Source organism: Ornithodoros turicata, chromosome 5 (assembly GCF_037126465.1).
Source record: "Ornithodoros turicata isolate Travis chromosome 5, ASM3712646v1, whole genome shotgun sequence".
NCBI classification, from domain to species: domain Eukaryota; kingdom Metazoa; phylum Arthropoda; class Arachnida; order Ixodida; family Argasidae; genus Ornithodoros; species Ornithodoros turicata.
The window spans coordinates 14,853,713-14,872,348 of record NC_088205.1 but is presented as its reverse complement, the minus strand read 5'-3'; the positions used below and the strand labels follow the sequence as shown (position 1 = coordinate 14,872,348).

General features: G+C 46.1%; 1 protein-coding gene across 5 annotated transcripts in view; it reads right to left on the bottom strand.

The window, feature by feature from the left end:
• Positions 1–18,636, bottom strand: part of LOC135394086 (dopamine receptor 1-like) — a 246,003-nt gene that overhangs the window by 18,352 nt on the left and 209,015 nt on the right. For all 5 annotated transcript variants that reach the window (XM_064624579.1, XM_064624575.1, XM_064624576.1 and 2 more), the window contains one exon: positions 10,334–10,454. In XM_064624579.1, the coding sequence (XP_064480649.1) occupies positions 10,334–10,399 (66 nt within the window). In that variant the 5' untranslated portion in view covers positions 10,400–10,454. The remainder of the gene's footprint in view (positions 1–10,333; positions 10,455–18,636) is intronic.

Genomic DNA, 18,636 nt, shown 5'->3' with positions numbered 1-18,636 from the left:
AAATTGAGAAAACGCACATTAGGAGCATTATAACCCCGGGACAGAAACGAGTTATATAAATTATCGAATATTCCTCCATAAGTTCCTGCGTCGAATACTTTTTTTTTGTCACTCTCTGACTGCTGTCAGATACAGATTATTATCGCTTTTTCTCCCAGCGATAAGTGCGTGGGACGTCGCAAGTGAGGCCTTCGCTCCACTGACGCGAGCCGAGAATGTTTTGACTTTTCATTCTAATCCCGGGGGAGTCGCGCGGAATATGTAATTATACCAGGCGTCAGTCCCAGGCATCGTGGCGGCTGAAATCGAAGCGGTTTAAATCTAAATCTGGATAAGCAATATACAATCAAATCCCAAATTAGATAACGATGTAAACGGAGGGCCCAAATGCGTGGATCCCCCGAAGACAATTTCGCTAACAAAATGGACAATTCGATTCGTTTTATTTATTAAAATATTTCAGCCCCTTACATCTTCTCCTCACGCCCCTTACATTAAATAAGCCTGCGTGACGTCGTCACCGGAGCCTAGTGATGATTTGTTAATTAGCATTCATTGCTATAGCTATTTAGCTATAAGCTATTCATTGTAAGCTATTTAGATTGGTGCGACGTCTGTAGAACATCGTTAAGACGACGTACAACGGCGTGACGACGTTGCACACGACAGTGATACTGTTTGCAGACGATAGAAAGTTACAAAAAAAGTTATGGTAATATTTATTAGGTAGAATGATTTAAAGACAGATTGTTTTGTTTTTTGAGGCTACAGGTCAGGAATTGTTTGGTACGCGCAGTCGTCTGCGAACAGGAACGTGATGACGTTTCGAAGGGGGTAACGGAGGAAGAAGATTGCAAGCAAGTCTCTCGTTTCTGCAGAGGTGTTGTGAAGTCTTTCTATGACTGCCTCTATAGGCTGATAAGGCATCGCTTTAGATGCCAGTGCACTGTCAGTTCTACGTGGCTGTTACTCCTAGTTCTGTAGAACTCGTAGCAGTAATGAATGAAACTGAAACTCATAATATAAACAACTGGTAAATAACTGAAAATAAACTGATAAAATGACATGAATAATGAATAAACAATGTCATAAGTAGGGCGGAAGCCACGGAAGCCACCTCACGCGAGCCGTTTCCATTCACCGGCCCCCGTAGATGAGTTGGTAGCGTGTCTAATCGCGCTTACTAATCCCAAACGTGCGTGTTCGAACCCGGGCGGGGACGGCAGATCCATGGTGGTAGGATGCAAGTTGCTGAACACATCATTTTCCGAGAAGGACGTTAAATACAGCTCAGTTGTTTTACTTGCACATAACTTTCATTTCGTTCTCATATCTCACCACTAATGTTCCGCGTGTAATGGGGTAGTGTACTGCTCTCCAGTAGTGAATCATCCAGGGTCATAATCACGATTTATTTGTTTTTATTGTCGTTGTTGGTAGTGTGCTGTGATTTTGATGCACGTTAGAGAACCCTTACGGGGGCAGAATTAGTCCGCACATTGACCACTGTGGAGTCGCTCATGATCATGGCTATTTCGCGACATAAGGTCACGAGCAGACATGTACAAGATACTCAAAAATGTATTTAAAATAAGATAATAAATACTAACGTTAGAATGTAATTAAGATAGAGTATAAATACATGAAAATTAAGGTAATTAAGATAGAGTACAAAATACTTCAAAAAGTATTTGAAACACAATTAAGATACTATTTATCCTTGAACGCAAAAAGTCACCGGTCACTGGTAAATGCGGCAAGTCGCCGCTATGTCACATGAATCACCTAAACCCCGCGCACTACGCTAGCCGCTTCTCTGTGATAGGAGTCATCTAAACGCAAGTCCCCAAAAGATGACAAAGAGATACCACAATACTCCACTAAGTATATGTGACCCCGAACAAAGCAAACTTCTAGCAGGTCCCTGCTCGGCGAGGTCAGAATTCGGCGTCACCGCGTCAGGGCACACATAATAGAACCCTCACTGGCCAAGAATTAGTACACACGAGCCAAGATCTCTAAATGGAGACTTCCAAGAAGGGCCAATGTCTGGGTTTAGAGTCACTATCCGGGTCGAGGGACCCAGGAAATTTCCACTGAACAAGCAAGATAATGGAAAGACGGGACACAGACGAGATCCAAAATATGTAATTAGAGTATTGAGTAGAAAATACCATGCAATGTATTTTAAATAGAGTAAAAATACACAAAACAAAAAGTATTGAGTAGAGTACCAAAATACCGCAAATTGTATTTAAAATACAGTATTTTAAATACAATACTCCAAATACGTACAAGTCTGGTCACGAGTTATCAAGGAATTGTTACGCGTTCCAATTCTAACCTAGCAACTTACAACAGGCTCGCACCTGCCAAAGCTTTTGCCAGGTTTCTCATCATAGGTTTTCTATCCCTTCTTCCGATAGACCTCGTTCGATAGCAACGCAAGACACAGAAAAAGAAATTAATGGCGGACATAGCAGCGAGCGAAGCGAATGAGAAACAAGAGGGCCATATAGCACAGGTGTGTGGCTGTCACAAAGTTTTATCCAGCTTTTACCCGATAATTGCGACAACTTGCTGGTATTGCCTGCATTGATCGAGTTCGGTCAAACTTAGTCGGCAAGAGCATAGCGCTGCACCACCGAGCATAAAAGTCCTTGGGCGTATAAGTAATGTTGACTCAGTCGGCGCAAGACGGTATTGAAATATAGCTGTAATGCATGGAGTATAATAGAGCTATAATATATATATAGCGAATGGGGTAATAATACGTTAATGCATAATGCGTGACGTACGAAAACCCAGAAGGAGCCCCATCCTAAAGCCGCAATGTACGTTGGAGAAGCGATGTCACCGAAATTCTGGTATACTGACTTCTGCGTTATCGCTTGACTTGTATTGGCTAACAGCGTTGCTGTAGCATGATGTTCGTGTGATATGAGATACGTTAAGTAGCGTCTCTTGCGATCCGAAGGGAGAGACACTATACCAGACTTTTCCAGGTGCCTCCTCAGCATATATCGGTCCACAGAAGATAGCTTGCCAGGCGAACGATTTGGGAACGTTTTGTACAGGGCCTGGTCATACGTCATCGTGGACGTCAACATGCACGCGACCATAAAAATGGCCGCGCCCATGATCAGCGGTTAGACCATTTGTAAGCAGCGCGATGACTGTTTCGATGCGTCGTTTTCTAACTTATTTGGACCTTCGTAATTAGTTTAATCATATACAGCCTGGCAGTAAGACACATATATCTGCAAATGATGTTTCGTACTGCTGACCACTCTCAAAGATACGATAACGACAGTGGCGCCAAGACTCACTCGTCTCATGCGATGCACTCATATACTTTGGAGGAATAAGCTATACCATGCTGCACTCCAAAAACAGAGCTTCACCGCATGGCACGCTCCTAGCCAACCATCATCCTGACTGACAGCGTTCCCCCACCTTGATTTGAAGAGACGGGGTGAAGTTCGTTTTCAGCAAATCAGTAGGGAGGACGATGTCACTCGGGATGATGGTTAGCTAGGAGCTTGCTATGTGGTGAAGTTCATTTTTAAAGGAGCATTGAGGTGACCATTTTTTTTTCCTTTCGTTTTTCGGTACAGAGTGTTCTCCAACGAATAAAATGCTGAGAACGCGGGTTCCCTTCGATTCAAATATATATATATATATATATATATATAGATTTTCTCCACTTAATGGAATAACTTAAAGCGAACCGTCGCAACACCTTTTAGATTGCCTCTTGCAGCTGCTTTTTCGGACTGACTGCGCGTCATTGAAAGTGTTGCGGAATATTCGCACGTCATCCATAAAAATGCTTCAACTCTTACAGGAAATCACCATCGATTGACATCCCTCAATCGATCTTAGAAGTGAGGCAGATACGTGGACCATCCACCGCAGCTGTTCCCCCAAGAACACGACAATGAGGCGGTCTGATCGGTGAAATGAAAGAGAGCCACAAAAGACAAAGTCAGCTAGGTAATGTCGTTGCTTGTTCGGAAACGTAAGGAAGCACACGTTCGAGAGGGTCCAATGAATTGATCGTTAAGAAGGCATTACCGCACAGTTGCTGTGGCGGGCCATCTCGGAGTCAGCTTGCAAATTGCTTCGAGAGAAAGCAATGGGAGGTGCCGACCAGCGTATTCTTCACGTTGTAAACGGAGTCTGACGAGCTTCTCTTATAGGTAAAATTTTATGGTTTAAAACGACGTTACACGAACTAAACAATGGACAATGCTATTTATTTATGTAGGATACTGTTGACCCGCCGTCGGGGGTCGTTACAGGAGTCAGCCGGCATGTAACAACCATTCCAACTTTTGTATAAAAGCGGAAACGTTTCTTGCACTAACAACATTCTCCAGAAGACTGTTCTGAAGAGTGTCTTTGACGAAGCAAGCGACAGGGCGCAAGCTGCTGAGTAGTTGGAAAATGAACTTAAGCCGTAATAGTCTTGAATTGCAATTCTATAGGAGGCAGTCTTGCTCGGGCAGTTATCATTACTCATTTGTTGTTGTTCGGGGGCACTGCCCAGAAGCGGGTGTGCTCCTGCGAAAATCCCTATAAATGAACCGAGACCTTCTTCTTTGAACACTTCCTAATTTCTTTTTGTGACTAACAAGATACGGGTCCTAAAACGGTACAAGCATATAGCAATATTGGTAGAACAAGTGATTAACAGTTATGTGTTGTACAACTTTCAAGCTCGGATTGGTGAGAGGTTAATGATAGTTATTGTGCGTGGCTTTTTGTTGGCAAATGAGGAAGACGACAAGTTACGTGCATCTAGCACGGTCCCACTGTCGACCTGTGCGGTACAGTGGAATAAACCTTTTTTTTCCCTCTGGTTGCCTGTCACAGGTCTGATCTGCACTTACATCACTTTTCGTCACGATACCGTGGCCGTCCTGTATATTAATTTTGTCCACCAGAGTGTTCCTTGACGTATGCTGAAATCTCAGCACAGCACTTGGCAAACTGTGTTTAACGTTCCTTGCGGAGGACCACGTGCCTAAGCAGTTTGCACAATACCGCGGTACTATACTAGATCCACGGTAAAAGCAATTCATAGTGAAGGCAACGGTCAGACCTGGCATCGTATCAGTTCAAGGCTTCAAGGGCGAATATCCCCCACCTTTTTAGCGATCCAGTTGCCTCACTCGCTGTTTTGCACATATGCATCCTTATTCGCCAAAATTTGCCTTGAACTTAAATGTTTATCGGCTTTCGCCAAAATTCACTTACAAAGCATAAAATTGAGTCCTTAATCGCCCAACGCAATATGGAGCGAATACTTGTGTACCCAACCAAACGAAAAAGAAAAAAGTTTGCTGTTAGCGAGGTCCACTTTAGTCCCAATAGCTTCCAGCAGACGGAGCATGGGCTAAGATTCAAACACAACCCTGTTCTCGATCATTTTTCTCACAGAAACATGGCAGCACCACAACGCTTCGATGCATGCCTGACAATAACTTCAATTAGCTTAAGCCTGCAGTCTGCAAGCATTCCACGCGACAGCGTTCTTTCTCAAGGAGTCTTTCACTAAATGTCTTCTATAGATCGACTGGAAACCATAACGGGAGTTACATTAATCGTCATACTGCACTGAACACACGACACATGTTATCACTATCCTTACAGCCGTGAGCTTTGAGTAACTGCCAGGAAACGCACATGGCGATGATGGGATGAGATCGAACAAGACCTCGGGGGAAAAACAACTTTCTTTTCGTAGACGGGACATAACGAAAAATGCCCACGTCGGGGTCTTAGAAACGATCAAAGCGATCCGATCATCAATTTGACTTCTATCCGCGGTGACGGCATCTTTTCTGTGGAGGGAAGGTGATCGGGGCAGTGTTTGAACTTGGGAATGCCTTCAACAAATAGAATGAGTTTATTTGTTATGGACTGGGGATTATTTGTTGAGGGCTTGTCGAATGTAATGCTGGTGTGTTTGTCGACTTGAGGTTGTTTCTCTGTCGTGCAGACCGGCTCAAAAGAAGGCTTCGCCGAACATGGGGAAGGTTGCAGCTGAAACTTTACGTTAACTAACTTACACTTCAAACCAAAGCTGTGTTTAGTTTAGATTTTTCAATGAATCATTTTTATTACGTCAATATCAAGTTACAATACCGAGGCTTGCCTAAAAGCAGCGAAACAGCCGATTGACCGAGAAGGGCATTCACCTGCATAACGGGCGAATGCCTCGCTGTCCCACCTTGACATTGTTTTGCACTTGAAATGAAATAAAATTACTCAGTACAAATATGGAGATGTTAGTCTCGGCGGAGGTCAGGATTAGCTACTCAAACAAACGAAAAATGCACGGGGAGGGAAAAAAAGAAAAGCGTGAACAGCAAACCTTGTGAAAACCTGCGTTGCCAGGAGCCGTTTATTTCTTCGCAGTTTATAGTGATTAACTACACTCTTAAAAATGAACTTCACCGCATAGCACGCTCCTAGCCAACCATAATCTCGAATGATATCGTTATCTGCCCTGATTTGTTGAAAACGGTAGGCGTACGCCTTTTTTGTGACAATTATGAACAGCATAAGTGTCACAAAAAGGCGTACGCCTCCCGTTTTCAACAAATGAGGGCGGATAACGATATCATTCGAGATTATGGTTGGCTAGGAGCGTGCTATGCGGTGAAGTTAGTTTTTAAGAGTGTAGCTGCACTGTTGCATTTAAACAGTGTGTTCAAATCAACTAGTCGAGGTGAACCGGTGTCTCCGATATGTCCTGCACTCTTAAAAATGAACTTCACCGCATAGCACGCTCCTAGCCAACCATCATCACGAATGATATCGTTATCTGCCCTGATTTGTTGAAAACGGGAGGTGTACGCCATTTTTATGACACTTATGCTGTTCATAATTGTCACAAAAAAAAGGCGTACGCCTCCCGTTTTCAACAAATCAGGGAAGGTTGCGGTATCGTTCGAGATGATGGTTTGCTAGGAGCGTGCTATGCGATGAAGTACATTTCTAAGAGTGTTTTATAACAGCCTCAGAATCAATAATGTAACAACACAAAGAGCATGCGCGCACTGGAAAGCGAAAAAACGAAGGGACCACTATAATGGTTGACGGCGTTGCTGTTCGGTTTCCGTCAGTTTCTCATTTAATACGAACTACCAGGGGTGTTCAAGTCAAACCGGGACTTTCTGTCTCCTGGGTGTACAAATGGCTCGTGCTGCTTCTTTTTCATCATTTTCAAACGGGGCAGGCCTCCGCGTTCACCACGTGGTGGTCCAAAGTTTGTGCAAAACAGAAGACACGTGCTGGCCAAGATGGCCGACAACGAGGTGAGCACGCACATCGAACAGCGAATTGTCATGAAGTTTCTCGTGAAGGAAGGCGTAAAGTCATGTGAAATTCACAGAAGACTTCAGGCTCAGTATGGCCACGATACGCTTAGCCGCAGCAAAGCGTTTGAGTGGTGCAAACGGTTCCGAGAGTGCCGTACATCAGTGCAGGACGATCCTGGCCGGGGCGGCTCAGAGCCCAGTGTCAGAGTTCCTGAGAACATCCAACTTGTGGAGCGCCTGATCCTCAAGGACCGACGGATAACATGTCCCGATATCAACAGTGCATATAGTGCGATCAATAGTGCATATTACTGCAGGGTTCTCAGGGATGTGCATAATGCGCTGAAGCAAAAGCGGCCGGGCCTCATCACCAAAGGAGTCCTCCTCCTACAGGACAATGTACGCCCGCATACCGCGCATCTCACGACACGCACCTTACAGGAACTTGGCTGGGAGTTGCTGCCACGTCCCCCTTACAGTCCAGACCTCGCCCCCAGCGATTTCCATCTCTTCGGCCACTGAAGGCGATCCTTGGGGACCGCCACTGCAGTTGCGACGACGAGGTCAAGAATGCGGTCCGTTCATGGCTGCTACGTACCAAGGATTTCTACGCTGCTGGCATCCAAGCCTTCGCGAAACGCTGGGACAAGTGCATTAGTGCAGCTGGAGATTACGTTGAAAAATAAAACTAATTTCTCGCCTGTAAGTTCATTTTACTTTTGCGAAAAATGAAAAGTCCCGGTTTGACTTGAACGCCCCTCGTAGTAACGATTTTGTAAATACGCCACCTATAGATTGTCATAATGGTCAATGACGCAACCTCATATGTAGATGATCGTCATAGCACGTGCACATCTCATCGTAGTCAACTTCCTCCCTTTCGCTAATGATACCCGATAATATCGAAATGAATAATAATAAAAAATATGTTCCACCGGTCTTTGTAACTACGGGCAATCTCATAGCGATTTGTCCTTTCTAAACGCCATCATCAAACGCCCTCTCCGTAAATTGCCAGTTTAACTTCACTAATTCCCATATGATCGCGGTCAGTGATAAACGACAAAGTCAGTGGCTGTTATTACTTTTGTTACGTTCTAATTCCATTTGTTTGCACTAGTAATGAGTTTGGAATTACCGTCCAGCTGAGAAACAATTTTACGTTAATTTTCTCTTATTCACTTTCTTTTCCTTTTTCTTTTTCTTCCGTAGCTTAGGTGAATTTCGTGGACGACAGACATTGCATGTAGGAAACATTATTTTTCGGCAGAAAAATGAGCGTTGGGATGGTTTGGGCTCAGTGGATGCCCCACTAGAGCACACACTCTTAGAAATGAACTTTACCGCATAGCACGCTCCTATCCAACCATCATCTCGAATGACATCGTTCTCTCCCCTGATTTGATGGAAACAGGAGGCGTACGCCATTTTTGTGACAACTATGAACCGCATAAGTGTCACAAAAAAGGCGTACGCCTCCCGTTTTCAACGAATAAGGTAAGAGAACGATGTCATTCGAGATTATGCTTAACTAGGAGCGTTCTATGTGGTGAAGTTCATTTCTAATAGTGCAGCTGCGCCTTACCAACGCGCAGGTTTTCGACACGATAGCACAGGTGCCTTCCATCATTATTTTCTTTATCGAGCATAATGAAGATTTCCAAGCGCCTTTAATTGCTTGAATACACAACAGGTCCTTTGAAATATTCGGAATTCAGTATTCCTATATCTCCCTGCTTGCTATCGGTACTGTATTTGCATGGACCCTACACTCTTAAAAACGAACTTCACCGCATAGCACGCTCCTAGCCAACCATCATCTCGAATCCCGTATTTGTTGAAAACGGGAGGCGTACGCCTTTTTTGTGACACTTATGCTGTTCATAATTGTCACAAATAAGGCTTACGCCTCCCGTTTTCAACAAATCAGGGAAAATAACTATATCATTCGAGATTATGGTTGGCTACTAGCGTGCTATGCGGTGAAGTTCATCTTTAAGAGTGTAGAGATTGCTGTGGCGCTGAACACTCTACACTCTTAAAGATGAACTTCACCGCATAGCACACTCCTAGCCAACCATCATCACGAATGATATCGTTATCTGCCCTGATTTGTTGAAAACGGGAGGTGTGTACGCCTTTTTTGTGACACTTATGCTGTTCATAATTGTCACAAGAAGGTGTACGCCTTCCGTTTCCAATGAATCAGAGCTTATAACGATATCATTCGAGATGATGGTTGGCTAGGAGCGTGCTATGCGGTGAAGTTCATTTTTAAGAGTGTAAAAGCAGGTGGTGGTGCTGCTGGAGAAAGGGCCCGCTAAAAAGAGAACTTCACCACATACCACGCTGTGCGCCAACCATTTCCACAAATGGTAAGGTTATAATTTCTGATTCGAAGAGAGGGGGGTGGGGGCGTACTCCTTTTTGTGGCAATTTGGCTATATGACAATTGCCACAAAAAGGCGTACCCCCCTCTTAGAATCAGAAGCGATAACCCTACCATTCGTGGCAATAGTTGGCACACAGCGTGCTGTGCGGTGAAGTTCTGTTTTTAGAGGGCCGAGTGAGGGAAGTGGCTGGGTTTGGTTCCTACACTCTTAAAAATGAACTTCACCTCATGGCACGCTCCTAGCCAACCATTATCTCGAATGATATCGTTATCTGCCCTGATTTGTTGAAAACACGGGGCGTACGCCTTTTCTGTGACAATTATGAACACCATAAGTGTCACAGAAGTGGCGTACACCCACCGTTTTCAACAAATCAGGGAAGATAACGATATCATTCGAGACGATGGTTGGTTAGGAGCGTGCCATGCGGTACAGTTCATTTGTGAGTTCGTCGTCACCACCACCACCTCATTTCTAAGAGTATAGGTGATTATACGCTCAAGCGTCTGTAGTTTTCAAAACAGCCGACTTTGTATCTCTTTGTAATATCTTGCAGATACACATTAAGAAAGTGACCGAAAAAAAATGAAAAGGGGTCGAAACACTTACGAATATTCTGGAGTTGTAAATGGTCTGGTAGTGGATGTCGCGGATGACCTGGTTCAAAGGTGACATCGGATCTGCGATGTCACGTGATCTTGCTTCCTCTTCGAGTTCATTCGTCCAATATCTGTTAAGAAAATGAAAATTGCGCGTTAACACAAAGCAGGCGGCAGCGCTGAACACTACGTACTGACGCAAGGTAACTGTGTAGTTATGGGTAGACCCTGGTTTTATTCGATTTCTCTGGGTGTGTTGGTTTCTGCCACCCTATAACTGAGAGAAAAATCGAGGATGCTGTAAATGACATCACCCAGGAAAATTCTTAGCTGTATAACAGGCGCGACATCCATCTCCGGTATAAACGACACCTCTCGAGACCTGTGATATTTTTAGTGAATTCTTTTTCCTTTTCTTTTTTTTTTTTTTTCGTGGTTCGAAAAATATAAAACGGGTGAACTGATACCATATTTCTGGGGCACAAAGCTTGCGAATGAAAGAGTTCGTCATATGAATAATGTTTCGCTGTCAGCTGAATGGAATATCAACATTTTCTATCTTACACTTATTTCCCATTACTTTGACATTTTTCACCGCGCCGAGGAAACACGGCTGCCGAGCACAATGGAGAGGAACCTTCGTATCAAAAAGCGTTCATACTCTGTGCATTTCGTTTTTTTTTTTCTCCCTGCCACACAAAAGGCATCTCGGCAACAATGGGCGGCCGACATTCGCACGCGAACTTCAGCAGTGCACTGAGTGTGCCTTTGCTGGCATTCTCTCTCTCTCTTTCTTTTCTTGGGGACAGTCCTTTTGGACAGTTAAAAACTCTTGAAAGAACGGTTAAATAACGTACGTGTCGAATGTACGTACCACACTTATGGTGACCCAGATAAAGCGTTGTTAACGTACTGAATTCACCAGGTTCGCCTCGCTGCAAGGATGATAGTACGTATAGTACTCGAACGTAATGTAGTACTCGTAATTTTAACGCTGCGTTGAAGTCAGCAACTGCAGTCACCCTGGGTTCCGCTTCAGCTTCTTCTGACTGTGGGACTTTGCGTTGCGAAGCTCAAGATTGGCCAAAAGCCACTAGACGCGTCCTGTAGCGCAGAGTAGACTGTGGCCGTGGGGCTACAGTATCTGCATCTCAGAGGGGCAACTCTCAGGGGCAAAACGCTGAAGGGCAACGGAATCATGTCCCGTTCACCGGCTGTGCTGTCTGACGTTTTCCCTGGGTTTCCCCGCAGGCTCTTTGGACGGATGGAAGTTCCAGTTCCCCACGAAGTCGGCCCAGGACGCACATTAACAACCATATCCCCTGTACTCTTTGGGCTGCCATCCGTTCATCCGTCCATGTCTGTAAGCTACTCACACCCACAGTTGCTTCGCGGTGCTACTTAAACTAGAACTTCTATTGAAATGAAACTGCCAATATTAGAAAGGGCTCTTCTTTCGTAACACCGTAGTGTGGTTTGAGACCCGGTGATTGCTCTGATAGACAGCCGACGGTTATAGTCTTCTAGATTAAATTTTCATATAGCGTTGCCCGCCGTGTGACTTCATGGTCTCGGTGGAACGTGCTTCATAGGTTTATGTAAGCCTTCATAACGCGTTCACTGCTTTCGACGAACACGAGGCCTTTCCTTCGGACATATACGTGCGTACCTCCACGTGGCACATTGAAAGTAAGGACGATCTATCAGCGTGGTCGGAAAAGAAGCAAAATTTGCTAAATATACACGATTCGTTTATGTGGTACTCTTTTTTTGTGTGGTCTTGTGGCTGGCCGAGACCTGACACATGATAACCGTGTACGCCAGCCATCATTTTCAAAACCCACCTCATTTTGAAACGCCATAAAGCTTTCATCTCTGCCGTACACGCCCCAGTCGCTTTACTCCGTCACAGTCGGTTCCCCTAACGACCCATCACTTTTAAAGACGACGCGCTTTGCGTGCGCAAGGAAACATCTGGACGTATGCCAGCACGTTGTCTATGATAGGTAGACTCTATGGTACAATGTTGTACATCGTAATCAATGAAGGCCATCATTCAAGTCCGTGCACGTTTCTTTTCTTTTTTTTTTTTCGCTCTCTCTTTCTGTGGGCGCATTTGCGATTTACTTAGATGGAGCTTTTCGTGAAAGCTTTCATATCAGCATGAAGCGGAACTTGAGGAATATATACGCACACACACGATGAGGATATACGTTTGAAAGGAAAATCGATCGGATTCACAACAGGCCAAATAGCCTGTTCCATTCGAGGCTTGGCAGCTTTTCGCTTTCTTCCTTCATCGTTCCTATGGAAGGTTTCGATTTTGGAGCCACCGTGACGGTTTGCTCGGCAATGATTTCCATGGACGTGTGCCAATATCGCACGGTATAAAAACATTTTTTCTCGTATTTATTGCTATGCAGCACTGCAGAAACCAGGAAGAACCGGGATATGAAACTGCTACCTTCTTGGAACAAACGCCTGCTCATGTGACTGTGTTCGTACGACCGAATGTGGACACCGCGCGTCGTGATTGGTCATTTCTCACTACGTCACGGGACGCCGTGCCGAAGATTTTTTTTCCTGTCGTATTTGTCGCGGAAAGGAGATGAATATAACAGCGACTACGGAAAAATACAGAGTAGTTGCCGCAGAGGAATCGGATCCAAATGGATTTGGAACATGCCTCATGCCTGGGCGAACGAAAATGGAACGCTGCTGAACCTGTCGACTGCGAAACGTTATGCACAAAAATGGGAAGAATGGAGTGGCCCCGCTTGATCGTGCTGTGTGGTGAAGTACATTTGTAAGAGTGTGGCCAGCGTCACAACTATAGCACAAAAGAAAAAAAAAAAAAGAAAAAAACGAATGAGGGGTGGAGGTGCTCTAAAAACAGACCTTCACCACATAGCGCGGTGAAAGCCAACCATTGCACAGAATGATACTGTAACTCGTGATTTGTGGAAAGCGCAGGGCGTACACTTCCCGTTTTTAACCAGTGAGTGGATAGAACGATGTCATTCGGGATGGCGATTGGCTAAGAGCGTGCTATGTGGTGAAGTTCTGCTTCCCGGTGCCGGCTGTGCTGTCTGGGGTTTTTCCTGGGTTTTCCTCAGACGCTTTAAGACAGATGTCGGCACAGTTCCCTTAGAAGTCGGCCCAGGACGCACATTCCCCCAGGGCGTCAGTCGTGACGTTGCCCACATACGTGAGGCCGACAACGGCAAGCCCTATCGCCATCACCACCACCACCACCATCTGCTTTTAGAGGGTACATGGGTTCGTCGGGGAGAGCAAAGTATTAGATGGGTCGTTGAGCAAGACCTGCCTTCGCCTCTACGCATCTCCAACCTTCATCCTCTATCCTCCATCCGTCCGTCCTTCTTTTTTTCTTTCTTTTCCTATAGTCGTGACAACGCCCACTTCTGTGTGGCCAACAACAGCGAGCCGATCCTGCCATAACCCCCCCCCCCCCCCGCCCTCTGTTTTTAGAGTAAAGAAGTTCTCTGAGGCTGTTATGTGTCAATTTTTTAATACGTAAATTTAGTCGTGCGGAAGAGAATGAAAAAAAAAAAAAAAAAAAAAACAAGCAGCAACGCCCTCTAGATATTCCGCTAAATAAGCCCACATTATCGCGTTTGAGCACGCCATATTTTCAAGTGATCAGCGTAAGACGAAGAAGAAAAAATTAAAAACACGTCAAATTTGTGACAAGCTAAGCAACTTGGACCAGTCAGCTCCCTCCTATACAGCAAAGCTAAAAACACGTCTGTCTGCCTCCTTCCGCTTTCGGCGAAAGCAGACAAGTTTGAAACTTGTTTTCCCTACGACCCTGGCTGGAATACGTGTCCTGACTTACGACGAGGGACAAATTGCTTCCCCCAGGAGGGAAGCAACGGAAGAGAAGCTCTTTCGCGTGTGTCGTCGTTGAGCTGGATAATTGCTATATTAATCTCGCGTTAGTGAGAGAAAAAGTTTGAGATGATTAGTGAGGCTGGGAGAAGTCCACGAAGCGGAAGTCCGCGGTGTCCTATTCGCTGCGGGGCGTTGTTCATAATTAAGAACGCCTTCTTACAACTTCAAAAAAAAAAAGAAAAAGAAAAAAAAAATCTCGAGGCGAGGCAGTGCGTAAATAACTGAGCTGCATTCGGAAATTATTAAAATGACAAAAAATTCATGATGCCAATTGGGTTTACGGAGGTTGGGTATAGCTCCGAGAGTAATACCTCCTAATTTATTGTGGGCGCCAGGCGTCTCAGAAGCGAAAGCTAGCAGTCCCAGCCTATACTATGGGCCGTTAGTCCATAACCTCGTAAATTACACCGCCGTCCCCCAGATGGCATGTGAGTAGCGCTAAATGAAAGTGGGGGATGCCACAGACGTTCGTATCAAACAGAGGGGTGTGATTGAGTTCCTCAATTCAGAGAAAGTGGCACCAGTTGACATTCATAAACATTGGTGAACGTTTATGGAGACGAACCAACCGAAGTGAGCGGGATGCGGAAAAATCGTCCCCGGAGAAAACGTCCCCCGGAAAAAATGCCCCCAGAGAAAATGTCACCCCCGGAAAAAACAGTTCACCATGCGGTTGAGGGGGGCTACCCACAGCTGGGCACGCGAACACTACTTTTCTTGATACTTTTCTTGCGGGGACGATTTCTCCGTGGGACATTTTTTTCTGGGGACATTTTCTTCGGGGACGATTACTCCTGGGACATTTTCTCCGGGGACGATTTCTTCTACACGCGATATGAGCATAGTTAGGACGGATGGTGCGTTTCCGCATATCGGACAGTGGTAAGACAAACTAGCCACGTTCAGGGCGACCCTGCACGGCAGCCACTCAAGCAAATGAACAGCGCCTCGACCAGCTCGTCCGTGCCAATCGTCGGGTTGCGACGAGAGTACTCTGAAATACGCTTGAGCTATGCTTTGTAGCGGGCCGTGGACAACGACGATGATGGCCACGCGCCTGAAGCACCGGCTTCAGTTCCACCGGCGCGGCCATGGAGATCGGCCACCGTCATCGCCGCTCCGCAGCGGCGGATCCAGACCCTCGGTTTGGGGGGGGGGGGGGGGCGGTTTCTTTGTCGGAGCGCGTAGTGGGGGAGGGGAGAGAGAAATCCAATGTATAAACTGACGTTTGGGGGGCGATCGCCCCCCCCCCCCACACACACACCTTGGATCCGCCACTGCCTCTCCGTGGCGTACCATCATCGCCAGTCAGGACTCATGTGGGAGAGTAACACCACATCTACAGCTCCAACGCCCTACAGAGGATGCTCAGTGATCTGGGATATCGAAAACGTTGTGCGAGATTTGTGCCGACTTTCTTTACACTGAACCAGAAGGAGCACCGCGCGCAAGTGTGTCAGGAGCTGTTGAATCCGTACGACGCTAAAGGAAACTGCTTTCCCTGAAGGAAGCATCTAGCCCGGGCTTGGCCCCTTCAGGCTTTCATCTGTTCGAGCTCACGAAATTGCTCGTGCAGTTCTGTAAACGTCCAAGACGAGTGGTGGAATCGGGTTTTACTTGAAGAGGGTCAGACGGGTGCGGAATATCACAATTCAATTATCGGTGGTGCGCTCTTAAAAATGAACATAACCGCATAGCACGCTCCTAGCCTCTTTGAATCGAATGACATCGTTCTCTCCCCTGATTTGATGGAAACGGGAGGCGTACGCCATTTTTGTGACAATTATGAATTGCATGAGTGTCGCAAAAATGGCGTACGCCTCCCGTTTTCAACAAATCAGGGGAGATAACGATGTCATTCGAGATGATGGTTGGCTAGGAGCGTGCATGGCGATGAAGCTCATTTTTTAAGAGTGTACGTACGCGTCCTATGTATCCTAAACCCTGTACCAGGTGGCGTTTCAGTCACTTCCGTGTATATTATTTTCCCTGCACTCTTAAAACACAACTTCACCACATAGCACGCTCCTAGCCAACCATCATTCCGAATTATATCATTCTGTATATTGATTTGTTGAAAATGGGAGGAGGCGCCTATCTGGGACTGATTATCTTGTCCCAGATAGGCGCCTCCCCCCCTGTTTCGAACAAATCAGGACACAGAATGATATCATTCGAAATGATGGTTGGCTAGGAGCGTGCTATGTGGTGAAGTTCTGTTTTAACAGTGTGGTGTGACTTAGATCACTGAAGTGAACTGAATCTCCCATGATGTTTACATAGACGTTTGTAATTGTGTGTGGCCACACTCTAAAAACAGAACTTCACCGCATAGCACGTAGTGCGCCAATCATTGCCTCAAACGATAGGGTTATCGCTTTTGATTCGAGGAGAGAGGGAGGCGTACGCCTTTTTGTGGCAATTACCATATATCCAAATTGCTACAAAAAGGCGTACGCCCCTTTCTCTCCTCGAATCGAAGCGATAACCCTATCATTCGTGGCAACGGTTGGCGCACAGCGTGCTATGCGGTGAAGCTCTGTTTTGAGAGTGCACTGCCACGAAAGATTTGAAGAGAGAGAGGGGCGTGCGCCTTTTTGTAACAATTTGGATATATGTTAATTGCTACAAAAAGGCGTATCCCCCCCCTTTCTCTCTCTCTCCAAATCAGAAGCGATAGCCCTGTCATTCGTGGCAACGGTCGGCGGACAACGCATACTCTTAAAAATGAACTTCACCGCATAGCACGCTCCTAGCCAGCCATTATCTCGAATGATATCGTTATCTGCCCTGATTTGTTGAGAACGGGAGGCGTACGCCTTTTTTTGACACTTATGCTGTTCATAATTGTCACAAAAAAGGCGTACGCCTCCCGTTTTCAACAAATCAGGGCAGATAACGATATCATTCGAGATAATGGCTGGCTAGGAGCGTGCTATGCGGTGAAGTTCATTTTTAAGAGTGTACTGTGCGGTGAAGTTCTGTTCAGAGAGTGCAGAGTCTCAAATGACTCTCCGCAGGAACAATATTGAAATGTGTTTGTTTCAGAAGGTGAAGAGGGAACAAACCAAGAAATGGGATATGAATAAGCTGTCTGCGAACTCGAGTTTAATAAGTTTCCTTCGAAGAAATCTTGAAAGGCAATTAGGAGTGCTTCGCTGAGTAGAGCAATTACAAGTCCTTAATTAGCGGTAATGGTAGCGAAATAATTATCCCTTGCTCGGCGCCAGTTTAACCCTGGCGCAGCGAAGCTGTTCCCTTTCATTTTCGAATTCCATTCTGGCCGGCTTACGAGTACTGACTGCGTACTTCTTTCTCTCTTCTTCATTTATACTTCGTGTACTCCGGGTAGCGACGTAAAGAGGCTCAACCAGAAGCTCCCGAAAATGGTCAAACGTAGCGCAACACACATATTGATCCTATCCCTTTCGAACTTGAGTCGGATAAGATTTCCCACGGGTGATTTGAGAGCGACCCAGAATTCCCCGTGAGCTCTCCGGATATGCCCATTGCGAAGCTTACACGTATAGCACAAGAGAGAGCACGCTGACCTTTAGAAGCACCGTCAATGAAAAAAGGTTTGTGGGAGATGTATCTCGATGCCACGTATGGTATATGTGCGTGTTGGTATTATGATACTTTGCTGACGAATGTTGTTGATTTTAGTAAGGTGGTTCACAATAGAGCCCTGCACCATCCGCGGAAGGGAGCGGATATCCGCAGGATACTTGCGGATTCGGATGAAAATTTAGCACTTCCTGGCGGTGTGCGGATCGGATGCGGATATACCGCGTGCTGTAATTTTTCGACCAGCATTTTTTTTTTTTTTTTATTGCGCGCCGACAGCGAGCGCATGCTGGGGTTCACCTTTGACCATGCACGGCCAAGACGGGAGAGGAGGCATTCTGAGGAGGAGGAGGAGGAGGAGTGTCGTTGGGAGGAACCCGAGAGGTCTGCCTGCCTGATTAGGCGGCATGTTTCTCGGGAAGGGAAAGGTGGTGGAGAGGAGGAGAGGAAAGGGTGAAGTGGAAGACCGAGCGGAATCCGCTCGGGGGGAGGATAGCTGCGTCCATGGGCCGACTTCAGGGGAACTGTGCCGGCATACGCCTATTACACATCTGAGGGAAACCCAGGAAAAACCCCAGACGGCACAGCCGGCCCGCGGATTCGAACCGCGGACCTCCCAGTCTCCAAGCGCACGCGAGGCATTCTGGCATCTCGAACCACGCGAGCATCGGCGAGGTAGCGTTTCACGCGTTGCAGAAGTCTCTCCATATCGCGTTTGTTGAAAGGTTTACCTTTGCTTGTCGTCGTGAGTCCTTCCGTGACAGCATGGAAACATCCAAAATTATCGAAACATATGCGTCCTGCGGTCTTTACGCGCCCTACGAAACGTGC